The 23,869-nt window shown below is 39.9% G+C and overlaps 1 protein-coding gene across 1 annotated transcript in view; it reads left to right on the top strand.

Moving 5' to 3' along the window:
* Positions 1-23,869, top strand: part of PDHX (pyruvate dehydrogenase complex component X) — a 73,682-nt gene that overhangs the window by 5,366 nt on the left and 44,447 nt on the right. The window contains exon 2 of the mRNA XM_055423828.2: positions 15,673-15,753. Within this exon, the coding sequence (XP_055279803.2) occupies positions 15,673-15,753 (81 nt within the window). The remainder of the gene's footprint in view (positions 1-15,672; positions 15,754-23,869) is intronic.

Genomic DNA, 23,869 nt, shown 5'->3' on the forward strand with positions numbered 1-23,869 from the left:
ATTCCATCGAAGACTGCAGTTCGGACATTAAAAGGGAAGTGTGAGTTGGGAATCAATGACATTTGTTATTCTGACCACTTGATTAGAGTAGTGAAATCCTTCATTTTAATTGTTTTGGGGTTAAGTATTGACTAAGCTGCAATACTTTGGCCACCTCATGCGACGAGTTGACTCACTGGAAAAGACTCTGATGCTGGGAAAGGTTGGGGGCGGGAGGAGAAGGGGACGACCGAGAATGAGATGGCTGGATGGCATCAGCGACTCTGTGGACCTGAGTTTGAGTGAACTCCGGGAGTTGGTGATGGACAGGGGGGCCTGGCATGCTGTGATTCATGGGGTTGCGGAGAGTCGGATACGACTGAGCGACTGCACTGAACTGAACTGAATTGACTAGAGAAAGTGGGTGATCAATTAAACAAGGCAGAATAGGCTACTCAGTAGTTGAGATCTTTGGTCATCTAAGGAAAATAGAAAGGGGATGAATGAGATCTTAGAAGAAGCAGCAGGAGAATCTGGTAAGATCTGGATTATCAGGAAGTACTTAGTACACATTGCTTTAAAACTTTTCATTCACAATATTAAAGTGGGATATTCCAAGGAGCCATTACATACTGAACATTCACTATTTGCAAGACTTCATTTTAGATTCTTTTCAAACTTCCCTGGTGGTTTGGTGGTTAACGCTCTGCATACCAATGCAGGGAGCACAGGTTTGATCCCTGGTTGGAGAACTAAGATCCTACAGGCCACACAGTACGGCCTGAAAAAAAAAAAAGATTCTTTACCTCTGTTACTTCTAATCATAAGACCCATGCAAAGGTTAGTTGTGTTTTATGGGTGAAGAGATAGTCCATGAGGCTTAGTGGTTTGTCCAAGGTTAGTAAGTGAATGATTACTTTGGAACTATGCGTATGATAATATACAGAGGAAGAAAAGAGGTCCTTCCTTATTGGATATCTTGGAGCAGACTGACTTTGACTAATCATGAAGTTGGGAGTGTCCTCCGCAAATTCATACATTGTAATCTAATGGGCAGTGAGAGGGTATTAGGAGGTGGGGGCCTTTGGCAGGGGCCTGGGTCAGAGTGAGAGGAGCCCTCATGAATGCGATTTAGTGCCCTTATAAAAGAGGCTCCAAAGAGCTGCCTCACCCCTTCCACCATGTGAAGACACCACAAGAAGATGCTCTCTGTGAACCAGGAAGTGGGCCCTCATCAGCCACCATACCAAATTGGCCAGCATCATGATCTTGGACTCTCCAGCCTCCAGAATCGTGAGAAATAAATGTTGTTTATAAGCCACCAGTCTCAGGTATTTTCTCATAGTCCGAATGGACTAGGGCACTGGGCAGTGGGCTCATCAACTCAGGGCACATGTTCACAAGAAAGGGTTACAGCCAAACAGAATCAGGTCTCTGCCAGCCAGAAAAAAGTTGGAAATGTGGGTTTGGGAGTAATACATCGCATTTATTGAGAGCTTACCATGTACCATTCCCCTTTCTCAGAACTCTATGTGAATTCACTCAGTACTTATGACAGCTAATGGCTGTGCTCTGGTGATAGAAATCTAGTTTCAACCCAGGCTGCCTGACACCAAAGCCGGTTCTTTCCCTAACCACAGCCTTCTTCAGTGCCAAGTAATAACTTGACTGTAGACATCAGCAGAACAGTGTCAGCGTGCTGAAGTTTGTTCACTGTGTAGGTATTAGCGAACACCTTTTTTTTTTAATAAGTGAGGCATTTGAGTAATACCTTCATTGTGAAATTGTCAGCAACAGTTGTGATGTCTTAAGCTATTTTAAATAACTTAAGATACTAACATTCTAGACTGTATAAAGGATGTTAGGACCATTCAAGAGTTAAAGTATATGTCGGTGTCCTCTGTGTAAGTTTCTAAGATGATCCACTCTTGAATATACCTTATTGTTGTCTTTAGCCTCATTTGCCTTTATGACAAGATGTATAAATCCCCAAACTGTTAGTCATATGTTCATTCTTCCACTATACTCTGGAGTGGTGATTTCTTTTTGCCTTTGTTCCAGGATTGCAGAATTAACTGGGATTCATGTAGAATTTAAATTTTCTAGTTTAATACCAGGAAGACCAGTGCTGCAAGCTGAAACCTCTTCTGAAGTGTCTGGTTTATTTTGTTCAGGAAATAGTTCTGCAGCCATACTGACATACCTTCAAATCACTGGGTGGGTACTAAGTGTAAAGGAATCAACAGGTTCTGTAAACAAAGTGGACTGTATTGTGCCTCTTTATTTTTTGTGCTTGGGAAACAGTGGAAACAGTGTCAGACTTTATTTTTGGGCTCCAAAATCACTGCAGATGCTGATTGTAGCCAGGAAATTAAAAGACACTTACTCCTTGGAAGGAAAATTATGACCAACCTAGATAGCATATTAAAAAGCAGAGACATTACTTCGCCAACCAAGGTCCGTCTAGTCAAGGCTATGGTTTTTCCCATGGTCATGTATGGATGTGAGAGTTGGACTGTGAAGAAAGCTGATCGCCGAAGAATTGATGCTTTTGAACTGTGGTGCTGGAGAAGACTCTTGAGAGTCCCTTGGACTGCAGGGAGATCCAACCAGTACATTCTAAAGGAGATCAGTCCTGGGTGTTCATTGGAAGGACTGATGCTGAAGCTGAAACTCCAATACTTTGGCCACCTCATGCGACAAGTCGACTCACTGGAAAAGAGTCTGATGCTGGGAGGGATTGGGGGCGGGAGGAGAAGGGGACGACAGAGAATGAGATGGCTGGATGGCATCACCGACTCGATGGACATGAGTTTGAGTGAACCCCGGGAGTTGGTGATGGACAGGGAGGCCTGGCGTGCTGTGATTCATGGGGTCGCAAAGAGTCGGACACGACTGAGCGACTGAACTGAACTGAACTGAAGCAGTCCATTTACTGTAGCTGGTGGTCTAATAGATACTGTCCTGCAATCACAGTCTTTCTTGTATTAGCGAAATATTTATAGGGAAGAATTAAGGTTGGTAAATATATAATTCAGGAGCATTTCTTTGGGAATCTGTTCACATTGATTTTTTTAGAGGGGCATAAATCTATTTGAAAACTGTAAAACTCATCACTTCTTCAGAAAAATGCAAATTTTTCTATGTGATTCCAGGGAACTTGTAGATCTCCCTGTAATTTATCTATAATGCCACCTGGTCTCCAACCTGTTACCGTGAACATTTTATTTCCTATAGAAAATAATTGTGCTTCTTTGCAAGGGTATTTGCCATATCTGAGAACAAGAAAGGTGGTAGGCAGGTATATTGGAGTGGGTTGCCATGCCATCCTCCTGGGCATCTTCATGACCCAGAGATCAAACCCAGGTCCCCCGCCTTGTAGGTTGATTATTTACTGACTGAGCCCCCACAGAAACCCAAGAATCCTGGAGTGGGTAGCCTATCCCTTCTCTAGGGGATCTTCCCAACCCAGGAGTCAAACCGCGGTCTTCTGCATTGCAGGCAGATTCTTTACCAGCTGAGCTACCAGGGAAGCCCCTTTCTGCTCATACTGTTCGTTCAAAGGGAGTGACCTGCCTGTGGTTTGAAATTGTTCTTGTTACTTAATGCCACCCTCCTAAGTCTTCTTATACGGACCTGTCAGGGAATGGATGACACTCCAAAAATGGGTAATTTGAGTGGAGTTTAATAAGTGACCATTTTTGTGAACTTAGGGTATAGAGATGGGGCGGTACTAAGGGGCTTTTTGAGTAAGGTGCTGTGATCACCCTCAGCTTGGAGAGGCATGGACAAGGGGCACTTCATGAACTGGGAAGCGGGGAGCCTTTGTGATCTCTGATGGAGCTGTGCCCGTCAGTTAAAGGATCCAGCCAGGTCAGGCAACCACACAAGGAGGGAGCTGAGGAAATAGCCTGACCTCACTCTCCTCTCTCCTTTTCAGTCTCCTTATGCTGCCTATTGGTGGAGGCCAAGGCAGGGAAGCCTATTAGTGTGGCCTGTTTAGTCGTGCTGGGGAGGGCTGACGACTAGGTCTGTAAGGGCAGGTGGGAGACGCCTCGCAGGCCCACCGGACTCACAGCCGCTAGTCATTCCACGTTATGCCTCAGGCTTAGCACTGATGCCATCAGCTACTGGCTCGTGTGTGTGTGTGTGCGGCAGGTCTCATGCTAAGAGGGGAAGAGAGTGAGTGTCGTTTCTACACTTGGAAGAACCAAACGAGGTTTCCTTGGACTGTTTCCCTGGGCCAGTGCTTTGCCAAGAGCAAGCACAGGCTCTTCATAACTGACCTGATTTTTAATAGGATTTTTCTGTCTACATTTGAATAGCTGAATAGGAATCAAGGCTATGTAGGCTTTTAGGGCACTTTTTACAGGAAGAAGAATGTTGTTTTTGGAGCAGAGGCATCTAATTTGGATTTCTGTTGTTGTTTTTTTTAAACCAGTGCTCCTAAATCAAGTCATCCTTGATTCCTGACTTTCCCATGCCACAGCTGAACTACCAGAAATTCTCACTGGCTTTACCTTTTAAATGCAATCTGACCACTCCTCACCACTTGTTCCACCAACTAGCCTGGTCCAGGCTACCGCCACCTCTAATCCGGTTTATTGCAGGAGTGTTCCAGTTGATGTCCCCGCCACACCCTTGGCCCGGTACGGACTGTTCTCCCTGCAGCTTTCAGAGTGTCACTTTTAAATTATAAACCAGGTCATGTTACTCTTCTGCTGAAAACCCTCCAAGAGCTTCTCATTAATCTCAGAAGAAAATCTGAAGTCCTGACCGGTTTTCAAGGCCCAAAATGATACACACCCTCCACCTCTATGACTCCGGCTCTGACCGTGCCTCTCCTCACACTGAGTCCACTCTAGCACACCGGCTCCCTCGGTGAATTCTGAGCAAACCAAGTATGCTCTCAGCTCATTCTTGTGCTTGCGCTTTCCTCTGTTAAGAAGGCCCTTCCGTCAGAGATTTGCATGGCTTCTTCCATTCGGTTCCGCTCACTTTGTCAGGGTGGCTTCTCTGATCGACCAGGAAACTAGTTCCTCCCTGCAGCTGGGTCCCCTTACCCTCCTTACTTTTCTTAGAAGGATCTGGTCCTTTACGCGCCTTTTCAGTCTCAGGACAAGTATTTTAAGTCAGTAAAGGAGAACAGGTAACATGTTCATGGATATCTTTACTTTGCATTTAAAATCCCATTATTTTAGCTTTATAGTTGTGACTATTTCAAAGCATGTGCAGTTTTTCTTTTCTTTTTTGTCAGTTATATCCTTGTGGACATAGCTATGCCTATGGCACTGCAAACAAGTTCAGTTTTTTATTGTGTTATTGCTTTTACTCACTTAAAATATTTTCATGCCTTTTCATTGCTATTTATAGAATGTCAAGGCCATTAACCATGTGTTAAAGTGTATTGGAAGGCACGGTGGCTGTGTATTATTAGGTAGTAGTCCCAGCATGCTTTTTTGAATTTCCTTGACCCACTTTTCATTTTCATTATATCCTACTCTTTAGCCAAACTAAGCTATGTTTCCTTTCTCTTTGTTTGCATATGATGTTTCCCTATCCTGGAATATCTCTGTTGGTCGGTCCCTCACCAAGTTTTATTTGCCTGGCAGATTTTTTTAAATTAAATGTTATTTTTTAATTGTAAAAAATATATATAAAATTTACATTTTAACTATTTTTAAATGTATAGTTCCAGGACATTGAGAGCGTTCACACTGTTGTATGGCCATTATTGTGGTATCCAAAACTTTTTCATCATCCCAAACTGAAACTCTGTACCCGTTAAACAGTAATTCCCCATTCCCTCTCCACCCATCCCTTGGTAACCACTGTTCTACCTCCTCTCTGAATTTGCCTGTTCGAGGTAGGTACCTCATTAAAAATGGAATCATAAAATATTTGTCTTTTTGTGTCTGGTTTATTTCACTTAGTATAATGTCTTTGAGTTTCATCCATGTTATTGCAGGTATCTGAATTTCATTCGTTTTGGAGGCCGAATCACGTTTTTTTGGCTGTATATACCACATTTTGTTTATCCATTCACGTTTCAATGGACATTTGGGTGGTTTGCACTTTTTGGCCCCTGTGAATAGTGCTGCTATGAACATGGTTGTGCAAACACCCATTCTTGTTCCTGCTTTCATTCCTTTTGGGTATATAGCCAGAAGTGAGATTGCCTCATCAAATAAGTGGTCATTCAGTGTGCAGTGTTTTGAGGAACCATTGGGTTGTTTTTACACTGAAGCTGCATTGTTTGCTTTCCCTCCGGTAGTGCACAAGGGCTCTTAATTTCTCCACATCTCGCCAACACTTGTTTTCTGTGTTTTTGATAATAGCCATTCTAAAGAGGATGAAGCGGTACTAGCACACAAATCAGGATTTCCTTTCCTGATCAGCTGGACTCTCGTCTAAGCCCTTTGGCGTTCTGACAGCACAGCTATCTGCTACCCTCTAGCGCTTGTAGGTTTGTCTTGCAACCCATTTAAACTATAATCCTTTGAGGTCAGGATTCTGGTCTTCTATGGGTTGAGGGCTAGGACAGCAGGAGCTCTGTAAGCGTTTGTTGAATGCCTCATTTGCCCTTTCGCTTTAGTAGGCAGTATTATGACACTAACCACGGGAGGTACAACATTTAGTTTCTCAAATGTGCGGTACAGTTAAAGGGTTCAAGAGTTAGTGCACTTCAGCAATGAGGACAAGGCTGGATAAGGTAAAGAGTAGAAAGGGAACCTTCAAGGTTAGGTTGCGAAGGTGAGAGGAACCTATGAATCTGTCTCTCCTTACCTAAATGAACTGTGAAGTAAGATATTGTCGTGTGTGTGTGTGGCCAGGGGTCGCTTCAGTCATGTCCAACTCTGTGACCCTATGGACTGTAGCCCACCAGACTCCTCTGTCCCTGGGACTCTCCAGGCAAGAATACTGGAGTGGGTTGCCATGCCCTCCTCCAGGGGATCTTCCCAACCCAGAGATCAAACCTGTGGCTCTTGTGTCTGCATTGGCAGGCAGATTCTTTATCACTAACCACCTATGAAGCCCAGGACACCATCATTTATCTAGCCAACTGCATGCCTTCAGAGTTCATCCTCTTAACCATTTCTGTGCTGCCTATTAAGTGCTTACACTTTTTGAGACTTAACTTTTTGCCAGGCCCCACTGTAATCTCTTGACATGAGTAACCCCATTTAGACCTATTTTATTAAATAATAGCTTATTTTAATACAGTAGTGCATGTGTGTAGTTTAAATAGGCAAATGGTACTAAAAGGCTTATGGCAACACAGTGGATCTCTGACCCATCTTTTCCTACTCTCCCAGTCATCCTCCTTAGAAGCAACAAGTTTTGTCTCCTAACTGTCCTGTGGCATTTGCTTATCTCTCTCTGTTATATATTATCTATGGATGACTTCTGATCAGTCATCCCCCCGTTTTCTCTCTCCCATTCTCCCAATGTAGTTATTTTTCAATTCTTAATTAAATCTATATTTAGTGTTGACACCAACCAAGTGTGCTTAACTAAGAATTGTTATGCATCATCCCATATTATGACTGTTATCCTTTCTTACTTTGCTAGCATGTGAGATGAGTGCAATCTTGTGGTAGTTAGAACATTCTTTGGCATTGCCTTTCTTAATGAAAACTGACCTTTTCCAGCCCTGTGGTCACTGCTGAGTTTTCCAAATTTGCTTCCATATTGAGTACAGCAGTTTCACAGCATCATCTTTTAGGATTTGAAATAGCTCAACTGGAATTCCATCACCTCCACTAGCTTTGTTCGTAGTGATGCTCCCTAAGGCCCACTTGACTTCGCATTCCAGGATGTCTGGCTCTAGGTGAGTGATCACATCATGGTGATTATCTGGGTCATGAAGATCTTTTTTGTGTAGTTCTTCTGTGTATTCTTGCCACCTCTTCTTAATATCTTCTGCTTCTGTTAGGTCCATACCATTTCTGTCTTTTATTGTGCCCATCTTTGCATGAAATGTTCTCTTGGTATCTCTAATTTTCTTGAAGAGATCTCTAGTCTTTCCCATTCCATTATTTTCTTCTATTTCTTTGCATTGATCACTGGGGAAGGCTTTCTTATCTCTCCTTGCTATTTGGAACTCTCCTTTCAAATGGGTGTATCTTTCCTTTTCTCCTTTGCCTTTAGCTTCTCTTCTTTTCTCAGCTATTTGTAAGGCCTCATCAACAATTTAGCCTTTATGCATTTCTTTTTCTTGGGGATCATCTTGATCACTGCCTCCTGTACAATGTCATGAAACTCCTCCTTCCATAGTTCTTCAGGCACTCTGTCTATCAGATCTAATCCCTTGAATCTATTTCTCACTTCCACTGTATAATCATAGGGATTTTATTTAGGTCATACCCAAATGGTCTAGTGGTTTTCCCTGCTTTCTTCAATATGAGTCTGAATTTGGCAATAAAGAGTTCATGATCTGAGCCACAGTCAGCTCCTGGTCTTTTTTTTTGCTGACTATATAGAGCTACTCCATCTTTGGCTGCAAAGAATATAATCAATCTGATTTCAGTATTGACCATCTGGTAATGTCCATGTATAGAGTCTTCTCTTGTTTTGTTGGAATGTGTTTGCTATGACCAGGGTGTTCTCTTGGCAAAACTCTGTTAGCTTTTGCCCTGCTTCATTTTGTACTCCAAGGCCAAACTTGCCTGTTACTCCAGGTATCTCTTGACTTCCTACTTTTGCATTCGATTCTCCTATAATGAAAAGGACATCTTTTTTGGGTGTTAGTTCTGGTAGGTCTTGTAGGTCTTCATAGAACTGTTCAACATCAGCTTCTTGCATTCCTGGTCAGAGTTATTGCAGTGCTATTCAATAGCTATTGAGCTGTTTCAATGCTAGCAAAGTAATGCTCAAAATTCTCCAAACCAGGCTACAACAGTACTTGAACCATGAAATTCCAGATGTTCAAGCTGGATTTAGAAAAGGCAGAGGAACCAGAGATCAAATTGCCAACATCCGTTGGGTCATCAAAAAAGCAAGTTCCAGAAAAACATCTGCTTTATTGACTATGCCAAAGCCTTTGGCTGAGTGGATCACAGCAAACTGGAAAATTCTTAAAGAGATGGGAATACTAGACCACCTTACCTGCCTCCTGAGAAATCTGTATGTAGGTCCAGAAACAACAGCTAGAACTGGACATGGAAGAACAGACTGGTTCCAAATCAGGAAAGGAGTACATCAAGGTTGTATATTGTCACTCTGTTTATTTAACTTACAGGCAGAGTACATCATGCAAAATGCTGGGCTGGATAAAGCACAAGCTGGAATCAAGATTGCTGGGAGAAATATCAGTAACCTCAAGATATGTAGATGACACCACCCTTATGGCAGAAAGTGAAGAGTATCTAAAGAACCTCTTGATAAAAGTGAAAGAGGAGAGTGAAAAAGTAGGCTTAAAACTCAACATTCAAAAAACGAAGATCATGGCATCCACCCCCATTACTTCATGGCAAATAGATGGGGAAACAATGGAAACAGAGACTTTATTTTCTTGGGCTCCAAAATCACTGCAGATGGTGACTGCAGCCATGAAATTAAAAGATGTTTGTTCCTTGGAAGAAAAGCTATGACCAACCTTGACAGCATATTAAAAAGCAGAGACATTACTTTGCCAACAGTGATCTGTCTAGTCAAAGCTGTGGTTTTTCCAGTAGTCGTGTGGATGTGAGAGCTGGACTATAAAAAAGCTGAGCACCGAAGAATTGATGCTTTTGAACTGTGGTGTTGGAGAAGACTCTGGAGAGTCCCTTGGATTGCAAGGAGATCCAACCAGTCAATCCTAAAGGAAATCAGTCCTGAATATTCATTGGAAGGACTGATGCTGAAGCTGAAACTCCCAATACTTTGGCCACGTGATGCGAAGACCTGACTCATTTGAAAAGACCTTGATGCTGGGAAAGATTGAAGGCAGGAAGAGAAGGGGACGATAGAGGAAGAGATGGTTAGATGGCATCACCAACACGATGGACATGAGTTTGCGTGAGCTCTGGAAGTTGGTGATGGACAGGGAGGCCTGGCGTGCTGCATTCCATGGGGTCGCAAAGAATTGGACACTACTGAGCTACTGAACTGAACTGAACTTTTCTGCTTTTTTTTCTAAATCTTTCCCTTTAAACTCTTTTCTTTAGTTTTCCTCTTTAACTTGCCTATTTGTCCCACACCATCTAATACCTACTTAGCACAGTTTCTGGTATTGTCAGTCACATCAGCTGATTTCTCAGTTAATGTACTTTTGTAGTTTCTGTATTTCTCTAGGTGTGTAGGTTCAGCCTGTCTCCCAAAGGTCTTCTCTTTTACCTCTACAGAGGAAACAACCTCCAGTCTTCTGTTGAAGGATGGTGGTGTTCAGTTCAGTTCAGTTCAGTTCAGTCGCTCAGTCGTGTCCGACTCTCCGCGACCCCATGAATCACAGCACGCCAGGCCTCCCTGTCCATCACCAACTCCCGGAGTACACTCAAACTCATGTCCACAGAGTCGGTGATGCCATCCAGCCATCTCATTCTCCGTCGTCCCCTTCTCCTCCCGCCCCCAACCTTTCCCAGCATCAGAGTCTTTTCCAGTGAGTCAACTCGTCGCATGAGGTGGCCAAAGTATTGCAGTTTCAGCTTTAGCATCAGTCCCTCCAATGAACATCCAGGATTGATCTCCTTTAGAATGGACTGGTTGGATCTCCTTGCAGTATAAGGGACTCTCAAGAGTCTTCTCCAACACCACAGTTCAAAAGCATCGATTCTTCAGCGATCAGCCTTCTTCACAGTCCAACTCTCACAACCATACATGACCACGGGAAAAACCATTGCCTTGACTAGACGGACCTTGGTTGGCAAAGTAATGTCTCTGCTTTTTAATATACTATCAAGGTTGGTCATAACGGTGGTGTTACTCAGCACTTAAATAGCACTCACCCAAGTCTTCAAAGGGCCAGTATTTCCAAAGGTCCTCAGTACTGCCAGTTCTTGGACCTTTGGGAAATTCTTATATAAACCAGGTTGATTATCTCAGTTTTTTCCACTTCTGGTTTAGTATTCAGCTTTCTTAGACTTTCTTAGTTAATCATTTGTCTTACTATCTACATTATTCACTTTTCTGCTTCCAGAAGTTGTTCTGTTGTTCTTTCTTTTCTCCCTGTTCTTGTGAGTTTATGTCTAAAAGTAACAAGAAACAAAGAAACAAAAAGCATATATAATGAAGCCATCAACTAGAGACAGGTACTATTGTCATTTTGGAGTGAATCCTTTCCGTCTTTGTGTACATACAAGCTAAATAGGTAGAAATTGGATTATGCCGTGTGTGTGTGTGCGTGTGTGCGTGTGTGTGTGCAGTCGCTAAGTTGTGTCTGACTCTGCAATCCCATGGCCTGCAGCGCTGCTTCCCTGTCCTTTACATATGCCATGTTTACTGTTTGAGGGACCTCTTTCACTGTATTTGTTGCTTTAAATACTATATTCAGACAAACTATTATGCACATATAGTTTATTCTGCATATGTTTTCTGTTGTTGCTCATTGACATTTTCAATCTATTCTTATATCAAAATAAGTATTTGAACAAAGACCCATGTGACATCTTTACCTCTCTTTATTCAAAAATGCAATGTTAATATTACTTTGTGCCCTGGTACTGATTTTGAAATTACTTGTACTTCATATGGCCTTTTTTCATCCACCCTGCAGGTGGCAGAATTGCTTTATTTAAGCAGAAATTTTAAAGGTCAATTTTATTTAATGAGTTCTTGCGTTAGAAAGAGAAGTGATTAAATGAAAAGCTTTCTCTCTATTAAGAAATAAGCAAATTAATGTAAAGAACATAGAGCTCTGCTAATAAAGTACTGGGTAATTTATTTCTTCGATTTGTCTATCTTCACTTCATGATTTTTGTGTTTGGATTATAGTCGTATTAATGGAACAGAGCATGACTCTCAAGTAGTACCATATGTAAATTGCGGAATTTCCTTAATTGTTAGAGTAATGGAGCTTAGATCTGCTTCATGTTAGCCACCAAGCTATTTGTTCTGCCTTTGTATTTTAAGAGTTTGCTTATATTAATCTTTTAAAAAATCTAGAGACCTTTTAGAACTGATGTGTAGGTCTTCAATTTAAAACTTTTTTTTTTATCGGTTTTAATGATCTGTGAGTGTTTTAAAATGAAAGACATGCTTTAGAGAATAAGAAATTAGATTAATGCACTATATTTGAAGTTGAAAACTGAATTATGCTTTAGAAAGATTGAAAGATCAGATTTGAAGAAATTAGGAATTGTTCAGAAAAACTGCTGTAGATTCAGTGAGTGATCGATTGCTCATGTGATCAAATGCCTGATGAAGAAGGTAAAGCAGCAATATACTAAGGAAAAATGTGTTCTAAAAATATAAAATATATACTAAAAACTGACAGTGCCATTTTCTTGAGGCAGTAAAAGAGATTAAAACAGTTGTGATGGATTGATGAGACTCTAAAATCAATATATTTAAATATAAACTGGAAATGTACATTACTCTAGTTACCTTAAAATATTTTAAATATTGTCTTTAATTGCTTCAGAAGGGCAGACTTATCAGCCAATAGAAATACTTTTTAGCTTGATAAAAAGAAACAACACTAAAATAACTACAAGAGGGTTAAAGTCTTAACAAAATATGGGGTATTTTTTGAGTACTGATTGAAATAACCTGTATGACCAGGGGAATAAAAAACCACATTTCCTTTATTATTACTATAGTTGTGCCCAGTTATGAATAGGAACTGTAGTTGGTGCCCATTTTAAGGCCTCCTCAGTTTGCTAGGAGAAAGGTAGAATGTACTGCTTGTTGAAATGAAAGGGGAAGTGATATATAACTTCTAATGATATGTTAAGCAATGTTATGTATAGGTTAAAATTCAAGGAGTCTAGAAAAGCCCATACTATCTTCAAAAGAATTGACAGCAGCCATCAGATATTAGTTATGTGAAGCCCTTCATTCAAAACTGGTATTATGATTATATAATTACCTTCCCATTGAAAAAAATATATTTGGAAAAGATGTGTATAATATTCAGGGAGAACGAGGATACACTAGAATGAAATATTCATTTTCATTAATAAATTAATACTTCCTTTTTAAAATGATTTTCTAGCATGAGAGTCTGAGGATAGATTGGTCAGATTAATCAGAAAACACATTGCACATTTTACTCTCCATAAGTCAGTATAATCAATCAGGAGATGGTACTGAATAATGGAAATGTCCAGAATGTCTTTGTTTTTTTGTCACCTTCATTTCAGAGAAGGATAATGATCTATTACAGAATTTTTATGTTTTTATTGTCATTATTCAGAGAAGCAATTCCAATTCACCATGAAGGGTGACTGTATGAAGAATGATGTTTTTATTTTTAAAATATGAAAAATTTTGTGGTTCTTGATGTGGGAATTCATAAAATAATGTGAAATTTTCATAATAAAGTATTTATTGTCAGAAATAATGGAAAATGTGATCGTCTCATAGGTGAGAGATTATAATAGGAGAGAATCATAAAATAAATATTGTATCATGGCACCTAGAACCAAGGTGTAAAAATATTGAAGAGAGACTTTGCTATGAGAAAATTGAGTTCGTGTTTGTCATACATCAGAATCTGGACATAGAATCATTGCAGTTCATTTAGTTTGCCTCCTTGTATTGAAACTCTATTTGATGTATAAATTTGCTATGTAGATGGTTGTGAAGTATCCCATCTCATAATGTCAGGCTTGAACTTTTAATAGAGAGGGATTGTTAGGCTATTTGATTGGACACATGAAGAATACTCTCATTTGAATTTCTGAGTGAATAGGCATTATAAATAACTGATGATTAATTAATTGATGGTCCATATTGGTAAGGATCATCAATTATTGATGAGTGGTAATAGAGTGTAGGAGATCAGGGGCTATGTTTTTCTCACTGATGAAATGGGTGTGTTGACTTAGAATTTGGTTTGGGCTCTGTCGTTGTTGGGATATTATTAAGAGTGATGATTCTACATTTGTATCCTTATAGTTTAGTACCAGTTGAGAAAGAGGCAAAAAGTCAAATGGATAGAGATCAGAGTAACAGTTTTAACGCTGATGATTTTGTTCAATTGGAAAATGTGACTTAAGTCTGTGACCTTCTACAGTTGGACTCCTCAGTACAGCCCCTGTGTAGACTCTGGGCTTTTGTTTCAGAGAGAGTGTGTCTATAAACTACACATCCTGAGTAACTTCCCAGCACCCACTGGGCCTGCTGGCAGGAACAGAGAGAGTTGGACTTGCTCTTTGCTGTGAAGGTAGGTCCATTTATGCCTAGTACATAGAAGAACTGAAGGGAAAATGCAGACTCACTGTAGGCAGGCAGGTCTTAAAATGAGTAAAAGACTGAAGCAAGGTGTCTTTGTTCAGGTCCTTTTCCCAGTCCTTTAGAGGGGAGTGAGTGAAAAGTGGAGGGAGGACAGAAGCTTCCTTCCAAATATTTCAGAGATGAAACTCCTTTACGATGAAGCCATAGGAACTCCCCATTTGAAATTACATGAAAATTATTTGTTTCCCAAAGAAAATGTTTAACTTCATTTAACATTAGTATTAAATTTCCTTATTTCCAACCCCAGAACATCAGTGGGGAGAAAAGTCCTGTTCTACTCTTTTCCACATTTGAAATATGCTAGATGTGATATGTTTTGCTTTTTTATGTCAGAGAGTTGAATAGGAAGAGAATAAGTTTTGTGGAGGATTTCAGGGAATGTAGTTTGTTACTGCAGCTGCTGCTAAATAACCACTGGAGTGGGTAACTATTTATTAGTATAAACTTTCTGTATATTGTAATGTAACAACTGTGTGCTCTGGTCCTGGAAGGTGGAACTCTTGGGAAGCACATCTGGCAAATATATGAAGTATCTTCTTTTTTGATACCTGACGGAAAAGTAGCTCTGCTTTATGGAGAGGTCACCCTGGCTTGAGTCTGTCTTTTTGGATCCTTAATCGAATTCTGGTATAGAACACAATCTCAGATTAATTTAATTACATAAGTTCTCTTGCCACATCACCCACAACAAGGCAAACCTCTTCTTTTCACACTTAGCAGCAAGAACCCTTGATTCTTGAATAGTATATTCCGTTCCGTTGCTCAGTTGTGTCCGACTCTATACGACCCCGTGGACTGTAGCCTACCAGGCCTCTCCGTCCATGGGATTCTCCAGGCAAGAATACTGGAGTGGGTTACCGTTTCCATGAAAGTAAAAACACAACCAGTTTCTTAAAGTTTAATCTTGATTATTCTCTTGTAAATCTCATCTTAATTATTGTGCTGTAGGTTATCAGAAACCAGTTTATTTTCTTTTTATTTGTCTTTTCCTTTGGTTGTTTTACTTGTAAGTGTCTTTTTGTAGTGACAAAAGGGGAAGGAGAAAAAGATGAAACATAAGTCAACTTTTTTTTTTTAAATCTTGTAAGCACCTGGCTTGAAAATATGCATAGAGGACTTGGGGGAACGATGAAAAAGGAATTAAAATATTCTGGAAAAGATTACTGAACACTTAGTTTGACAAGTTGGGTGTCTTTCAGACTGGAATATTTTTTTCCTCAGATTGAATTTCATATTAATTTACTTGAACTTTTTGTTGATGCCTCATGAGGTGTATTACTTTTTGAGTTTGATCTTTCCTTTTTTGAATTTCAGCTGATCCTATTAAGATACTAATGCCATCACTGTCTCCTACGATGGAAGAAGGGAACGTTGTGAAATGGCTGAAAAAGGAGGGTGAGTCGTGCATTACTAATACCTGTGTTATTTGATCATTTTTGTTTTTTTCTCATCTGCTGGTTTACACAATGCATGATATACATGAAATGATTGGTTCTTATGCTTGTTAACCTTTATTGTTTAAATAAAAATTTCTTGTGGTAACGTAGCAAAGGTTTTATGGGGTTAGCCTGCATCTTTTCACAAGCAGAGAATGATCAGCTGTTTTAAGGCTTTTTTGCAAGTTTTAGTTCTGAACACTTGTTTAGTTTCAGCATCATAAAACTGTCAATTCCCTAAAGTTAGTTTGTGACTGTATAATGACTCTGTGTATGTGTGTTTTCCTGTAGCTAGGCAATCTGATTATAAACTTCATTGGAAAGAACACATAAGTAAAAATACTGAAAAAAACTTGTAGAAGAGCAGCAGAGGAGAGTTGTAGACCTACTAGATTTTGAAACATGTTATTAAGCCTGTGTAATTAGAACTGTGGTATCGGTGCACAGAAAGACATACTACTAGAAACTGAACAGAAAAGGAGGAAGTGGACACAGACACACACTGTTATTCAGTGTGTAAATGGTGAAGGGGGACGAATGCAGATTTAGTCCTTATGCCGTGCCAGTGATAAATTGCAAATAACTCAGTCACTTAATGTACAAAAATGAAACCGGACAAGTACTAGGGGAAAAAAGCTGGTGAATTCCTCTGGAAGTAGATAATTACCCCAACTACAACTCAAACTCCAGATGCAATAAAGGAGCTACAGATAATTTGATAGTAAAAATAATAACTTTAGTATAGCTGAAAACATAATAAATAGAGTAAAAAAGTGACAAGTTGGAGAAGGGTGTTGCAGTTTTTAACCACAGAGGGTTAGTATTTCTAAAAAGTACAGAATAAGAAAACTATCAGCTCAGCAAGGAAATGGGCAAGATATCGGAGTAGATGATTTGCAGAAAAAGAACTACAAATTGCCTTTAAACATGTGAAAAGCTACTTAATATTTTGTACTAATAATAACACAAACTAATACTACACTGATTTATTATTTCTTACCAATCACTTTAACAAAAATTTAAAATTTTGATAAGTTATCCTGTTCATGAGACTACAGGGAATGGGAGGAAGCAGGCACTCTCAAACACTGCTGAAGGAAATGCAAAATGGCATAAGCCCTTGTTCAGTTGCTCAGTCCTGTCTGACTCTGCTACCCCCATGGACTGCAGCACGCCAGGCTTCCCTGTTCTCTCTCTCCTGGAGTTTGCTCAAACTCATGTCCATTAAGTCAATGATGCTAGGGAAGAAAATTTGTCAATACCTAGAAAAGTTACATTTATATTTACCCTTTGGCCAGGCAGTTCTATTTCTAGGGGTCCTATCTCAAGGCAAAAATAAAAGACACGCATGTGAAGCTGTTTGTTACAGCAGTGTTTATAATAGCAAAAGGTAGAAACGGTCCAGCTGTGGTCAACACAGGGTTTGATGAGTAACATACACTGTATCCACAGCTGTAAAAGGAATGAAGAGCATCTCTGTATACTACTGTAGCGTGATCTTCAGGGCAGAAAAGCAAGGTGGAAACTGGTAAATATAGTATGTATCATTCACTAAAAAAGGAGATAGGAGTACTAATATTTGAAAATTTTAAAACAAAAAAAATTAACAAAAAAAAAAGTGGTTATCTGTACTGCAGTTGAGGAAACAGTGTGGTGAGTGGAGAGAGAACGTAGAAGCTGGATTTCTCTGAATGTATCTTGTTTGTCTCCTTAACTTTAGAACATACACATATTTTGCATAATTTTAACACAATTTAATTTTAAAAGACTCTAAACCGTGGAAATCAGATGAAGCAGAAGGGCCTAATCATATACTGACTAACTGATACAATAACCGTGCAGAGAGGGGCTATTTCAAGTGTCAGTAAACTTGACTATATATACCTACTAAATTGTAACTGAAAGACAATGACAGCTCTAAAAATATAAACTGTTTAGAGTAATTGTATTATAGTGGTTATGTTGGTTGTCTTTGTTACTCTAAGGTTTTTTAAAATGTGTTTTATGGGATAAAGCAGATGAGTGATTAAGCTGATATTATTGGGAACCCAGCCTTTGGGTGTGTTTTAAAGGAAGACATATGAAAGATAGCTAGGGTTAAGGAAAGATCCTGTGATGATTAATTTTCTAGCTCTTTTCCGTGGCAGGGCCTGGAAAAATGACAAACCTGCTAGCAGTGAGCACCCCTAACAATGAGACTATAGTCTCTAAATGCCATTTCCTGCTAAAGTTAACCAGAGCTTCTTGGAAAATCGCTGCTTCCAGGTCTGTGGCAGGCAGTGTACAAGATGGAACATGAAAGTGAAACTCACTCAGTCATGTCTGACTCTTGCGACCCCAGGGACTGTACAGTGCATGGAATTCTCCAGGCCAGAATACTGGTTCTCTTCTCCAGGGGATCTTCCCAACCCAGGAATCAAACCCAAGTCTCCCACATTGCAGGTGGATTCTTTACCAGCTGAGCCACCAGGGAAGCCCAGGAATGCTGGAGTGGGTAGCCTATCCCTTCTCCAGTGAATCTTCCCCACACAGGAATTGAACTGGGGTCTCCTGCTTGAACATATTGTCAATTTAGAAAGTAAAGCAGTTATCAAAAACTCCTGAAAGTGAAGTCACTCAGTCGTCTGTGACTCTTTGCGACCCCATGGACTGTAACCTACCAGGCTCCTCTGTCCATGGGATTTTCCAGGGAAGAATACTGCAGTGGGTTGCCGTTTCCTTCTTTAGGGGATCTTCCCAACCCAGGGATTGAACCTGGTTCTCCTACACTGCAGACAGACTCTTTACTGTCTGAGCCACTGGGGAAACCTTTCAAGCTAAGTTCCCCCAAAACTCCTGAGGGCATCTTAATGGACTCAGGACTCAAAAATGGGTCGATTTGAGGATCAGTAAGAATAGTATCTATGGTGTATTTCGAAACACATTAAATATATTTGAATTCAAAGCTTTCAATAATACTAAAGAAAAACACTAGGAGTTGGTCTCCTTTAGGGAATGCCAGTAAAGTAAACTCATTTTGAAAACCGACAATAAGTGGAAAGACTCACGTATTATCCTTGCCTTTCTTCTGCAAATTGTAGCTCAGAGTAACCATGTAGTTGGTGCAAAGAAATTTCTAATTAGTGGCACATTTCCCAATTCTTAAATGATGGAGGAATGATAGAATGTCACTGTGTCACAATGTTGCAGACTCTGATGAATTAAGGGAGATTGCCAGTGATCATCAATGGTGCACTGTTACCACAAAAAGAGAGAAATCCAGCTCGTACACCCCACCAGGTACAAGATTGTCTTGCCAGAAACTTGAGCCAAATGTGATCAAGCTTATAGTTCTGACACCAGTTTTCAGGAGATAATAGAGGATGTATTCAGTGACACCATGAGGAGTATACCAGCATAATCCAGTTCCAATGTAGAGACCTTATTTTGTTTATGATTCAAGTAACTAAAACATTTGGGGACATTTGAAAATTACATGTTTAATGAGATTAAGGCATTAATCATTTAAGAGGTTTAATGATACTGTGATAATCATTTAAAAAATTTTATCTCTAAGAGATATGAGTTGAAATACTTATGTATGAAATGACAGTATGTCTGGCATTAACTTCAAAAAACCTCTGGTGGGAGGATGAGCAAAGTTGTTCATGAGTCAGTGGACAGTTGTAAAAGTTTCTAAGTTGGTTTATTAACTCTCTTCATCACTTCTGAGATTTTTGTGCTAATCTTTTCTAAAGTTGTACAGTCTGTAGCCTTTGGGATATAACTTGGAGTGAGAAACTACTCTTTGCTCAGCTTTTTATAAACTCAGTGTGAATTTTGAATCTTGTTAGTAAGAGAATATTTGTTATAATAGTACCTAAGCTCTATTAATCTCTTACTTATAGCAACCATTTTACCAGATTTACTGCAGTAACTTTGGTTTGTAACATTGTGTATTTCATGTGTACAGACTCATATTTCTTCTCTATATGCTGCAGTGTGCTTACCACCAAAAACTTAAGTTTCCATCTGTCACCAAGTGGTTGATCCTCTACCCATTTTATCCTCTCCTCCTTCCCCCACTTCCCCTGATTACTAGGTGACCACTATTCTGTTGTCTGTGGCTGTGTGTTTGTTTTGATTTGTTGATCTATTTGTTTTGTTTGTTATATTCTTTGTATGAGTGAAATCATGTTTATCTTTCTTTCAATTATTTCATTTAGCATAATACCCTCAAGGTCCATCCATGCTGTTGCAAATAGCAAAATTTCATCTTTTTTATGACTGAATAGTATTGCATTAAATGATGTATTTATGTATATGTCTCACATCTTTATCCATTCATCTGTTGATGATCACATAGGTTATTTTTATACAAATAAAGTATTACAATAATTATTGTAAATAAGTATTTTGCCAGGTTTTAAATACTTAGTATGGTGCTTTAAAAAGTAAGACTAAGTATATGGAGGCCAAAGAGATAAGGATGCTACAGTGCTCATGGCACAAAGGAACAGAGGAAAAATTACTGTGGAGGAAGTTGGAGAAGGAGACTCTTTCTTTTTCTGGCAGGTGGTTTCTTTTTCTTTTTCCTTTCTGATGTTCATTGGAGGGACTGATGCTAAAGCTGAAACTGCAATACTTTGGCCACCTCATGCGACGAGTTGACTCACTGGAAAAGACTGTGATGCTGGGAAAGGTTGGGGGCGGGAGGAGAAGGGGACGACGGAGAATGAGGTGGCTGGATGGCATCACCGACTCTGTGGACATGAATTTGAGTGTACTCCGGGGGTTGGTGATGGACAGGGAGGCCTGGTGTGCTGTGATTCATGGGGTCGCGGAGAGTCGGACACGACTGAGCGACTGAACTGAACTGTCATTGCCATGTACCGGGTATTGACTGTGGGATGGCTTCTTCTAGCCATCTCCCTGTGCTTCTTCACTCCTTCTGCAACATATCAAACTTCTGGAGAGTTGAATTTCCATTAGAGTTTGTTGAACAGGTGTATAGAGATATTGACCATGAGTTCCCCATAGCCATTATTATGCTTCGGAATGATAAATGATAAACCGAGCTTTAAACAAGTAAAGAGAGGAGGATGAGAATGGAGAACATGGTTGGAGGACTGACCTCAGAGAGTCACCCTGAAGGACTTCCGGGGTCTCTCTGTGATTCAGTGGGCACAGGTGTCATCCAGACAAATGCTGGTATTGAATGGTCCAGCCTAGTGCTTATGAAGTGGTATAGAGAGAGTTTAGGCAGTGGGTAGGAGTTCAGAGTATGACAGGGCTGTGCTGTGATTCTAGGGAATGAGCCATTCATAGCAGTGACGACAGGCATTGGGGTTGGGAAGAAGGCTACAAGTGGGGGTACAAGTTTGGCAGTATGAGAGACAAGTACCCAATTCTTGTGGGTAAGAGGCAGGACTGGGGTGCTAGAAAGGCAATCAGACAAATGATAGAATGGGCCTTGCCGCAGGAGTTTGGATCTGTGGACTGGGCCAGTATAGGAGACGGGAGGTATGATACAAGGAGGCTCTTTTGCGACCCCATGGACGGTAGCCTGCTAGACTCCACTGTCCATGAGATTTCCCGTGCAAGCCTACTGGAGTGGATTGCCAGTTCCTTCTCCAGGGTATCTTCCCAACCCAGCAACAGAACCCAGGTCTCCTGCATTGCAGGCAAATTTCTTACCATCAAGCCACCTGGGAAGCCCTCTAAAGCCATATGATAACAGACAAATATACTTGTTTGACTTGGAATTAAAATGCCTACTCTGTTGAAAATGTTCTCTCATAGGCCTCTTCTCATGAGGCTTTGGGGGTTCAGATTTGTAGTATTTGCATTTTCTGGGAACGCACAAGTAGAGGTGAAGCAGTCCTGGGCTGATAATCTTCCTGGGTTACTTGGCAGATGCCATTATTATGGAAAACATAGTCTCTAAGCCAGTTCACACAAGATTCCCAGATAAAGTCCCACTTTAGCCACAAATTCACAATTCCAGATTTAGTAATTGACATGGAAGCTGTCTTTTAGGAGCAAAAGTTATTAGACATAACAAGCAGCAGAATTAGACCTCCAAGAACTTCAGTTAATTGGAATTACTGCATATATCAAAACATATGTTTGAAATGATAAAACTTGTAAGAGAAGGAATTGAAACTATGAAAAAAGACAAACACAATCCAGACATATTTGAAAAGGACAAGTAGAACTTCTAGGAATGGAAAATATTGTCTCCAAAATTAGAAATTGTAAAACTCAGATTTGGGTTAAAATGTAGACTGACCAAAGGTTTCATGAAGTCCAACCTGAGAAAATTATTCTGCATGCAGCAGTGAGATAAAACAGTAGAAAATATAAAAGAGAAGCTGAGACGTGAAGAATAGAATGAGAATCCTCTACTAACCCAATAGGAAGAATTCCACAAGGACAAAAAGAGAATGAGGAAGAGGTAATACCAAAAAAAAAAAAACAAAACCAAAACTGACAGAGACTTTTCTAGAATTTGAGAAAGACAAATGTCATATAAATGAAAGGACCAGTGCTTCATTAGGAAGCATTTTGAGCCATTGGCTCTGCAGGGTTGCTGCCACCTTTTAAAATAATTATCAGTATCTAAGAAAGTTCCACCTTTATTAATAATGCAGTCAGTTGGAATCTATTTTTAAGTTTCTTTTTTCCTGATGAATTACAGGCCTTTGGCTATTTCCACATTCAGCATGACAGACTGTTGGTGTCATTAAATAATGATTCAGACACAGACCAGCCTTTTAAGATTATTATGAAAAGATTAAATTTCTTCACACTTTGAGACCTGAGGGGCAAGTATTAATAGATAAGAGGGTTCTTTGGACCACATTTATCTCTTGGTCTTTCAGCTCACTGGCAGTCTCATAAGTTATTCACAGCCATTAGAATATGGTGAATATGATGAAGAGCCAGGAGACAATGGTTTCATCATTCTGTTCTTTTTTAATTTTGATTACATGTGCTATTTTCATATAGGACAAGCCAGGATTTACTTGAAGCCCTTGGAGGCTGTTTCCTTGGTGGTTGCTTTTAAAATTCTGTGTTCTACCAACTGAGGAGAAATGTTTACCAGTACACATAAGTAATAGAGATGTTTAAATCCTTGGTTCTCCACAATTCACTGGCTTCTTTTTTAAGTTCATCACCTTTGTGAATTTTTTTTGGTGTGTGTGAACATAATTTAGTTCTTTATTGTACACATGGGTAGGATTATATATGGCTTAGTGTATTTAGTGCTTGATAACACAACTTGGTTCTATCATTATGTGTTAAAAACATTTATATTCTGTAAGAAAAATTTTTATATACTTTTTATCTCACTAGCTACATTTGAAAAAACTTTTTATCTTGAGATCTTTATTGTATGGTTACTGTTATTTCAAACACTGAGTTTAAACTTTCAGACATTTAAGAGGATTGAAATTTTTTTCATGAAAAAGAATAATGTATCTAATTTTGAATCTAATTTATTTTTAAGCTAAGGCTAATGCAATACTTTGGCCACCTCATGCGACGAGTTGACTCACTGGAAAAGACTCTGATGCTGGGAAAGGTTGGGGGCGGGAGGAGAAGGGGACAATGGAGAATGAGATGGCTGGATGACATCACCGACTCTGTGGACGTGAGTTTGAGTGTACTCCGGGAGTTGGTGATGGACAGGGAGGCCTGGCGTGCTGTGATTCATGGGGTCGCGGAGAGTCGGACACGACTGAGCGACTGAACTGAACTGAACTGAACTGAATGATCTGATAACCTTTGGTGGATGGCAGTTGGGTCTTAAAAACTAACATTTGCCTGGATTTGTTCTTTGGGGTTCCCACTCTGCCATGAAATATCTGGGAGTGAGTTGAACCAGATGATATCTAAGATAAATCCTTGACTTCAGAATTCTGTGATAACTCAGTTTCCTTCTCTTTTTTGAAGTCATAGTGTTTCATAACCTCCTCAGGAGTTTCCTGAGTGACATCTGAAATCTGCCTCATACATGGAAGGTCGGGAGAAATGGAAGAAAGAGGCTCCAGTTTGATAACGTGACAAGTTTAATAAACAAGGGGACTTTC

This window comes from Moschus berezovskii, chromosome 14 (assembly GCF_049115385.1).
Source record: "Moschus berezovskii isolate FMDL1 chromosome 14, NW_MosBer_1.0, whole genome shotgun sequence".
Lineage (NCBI taxonomy): Eukaryota > Metazoa > Chordata > Mammalia > Artiodactyla > Moschidae > Moschus > Moschus berezovskii.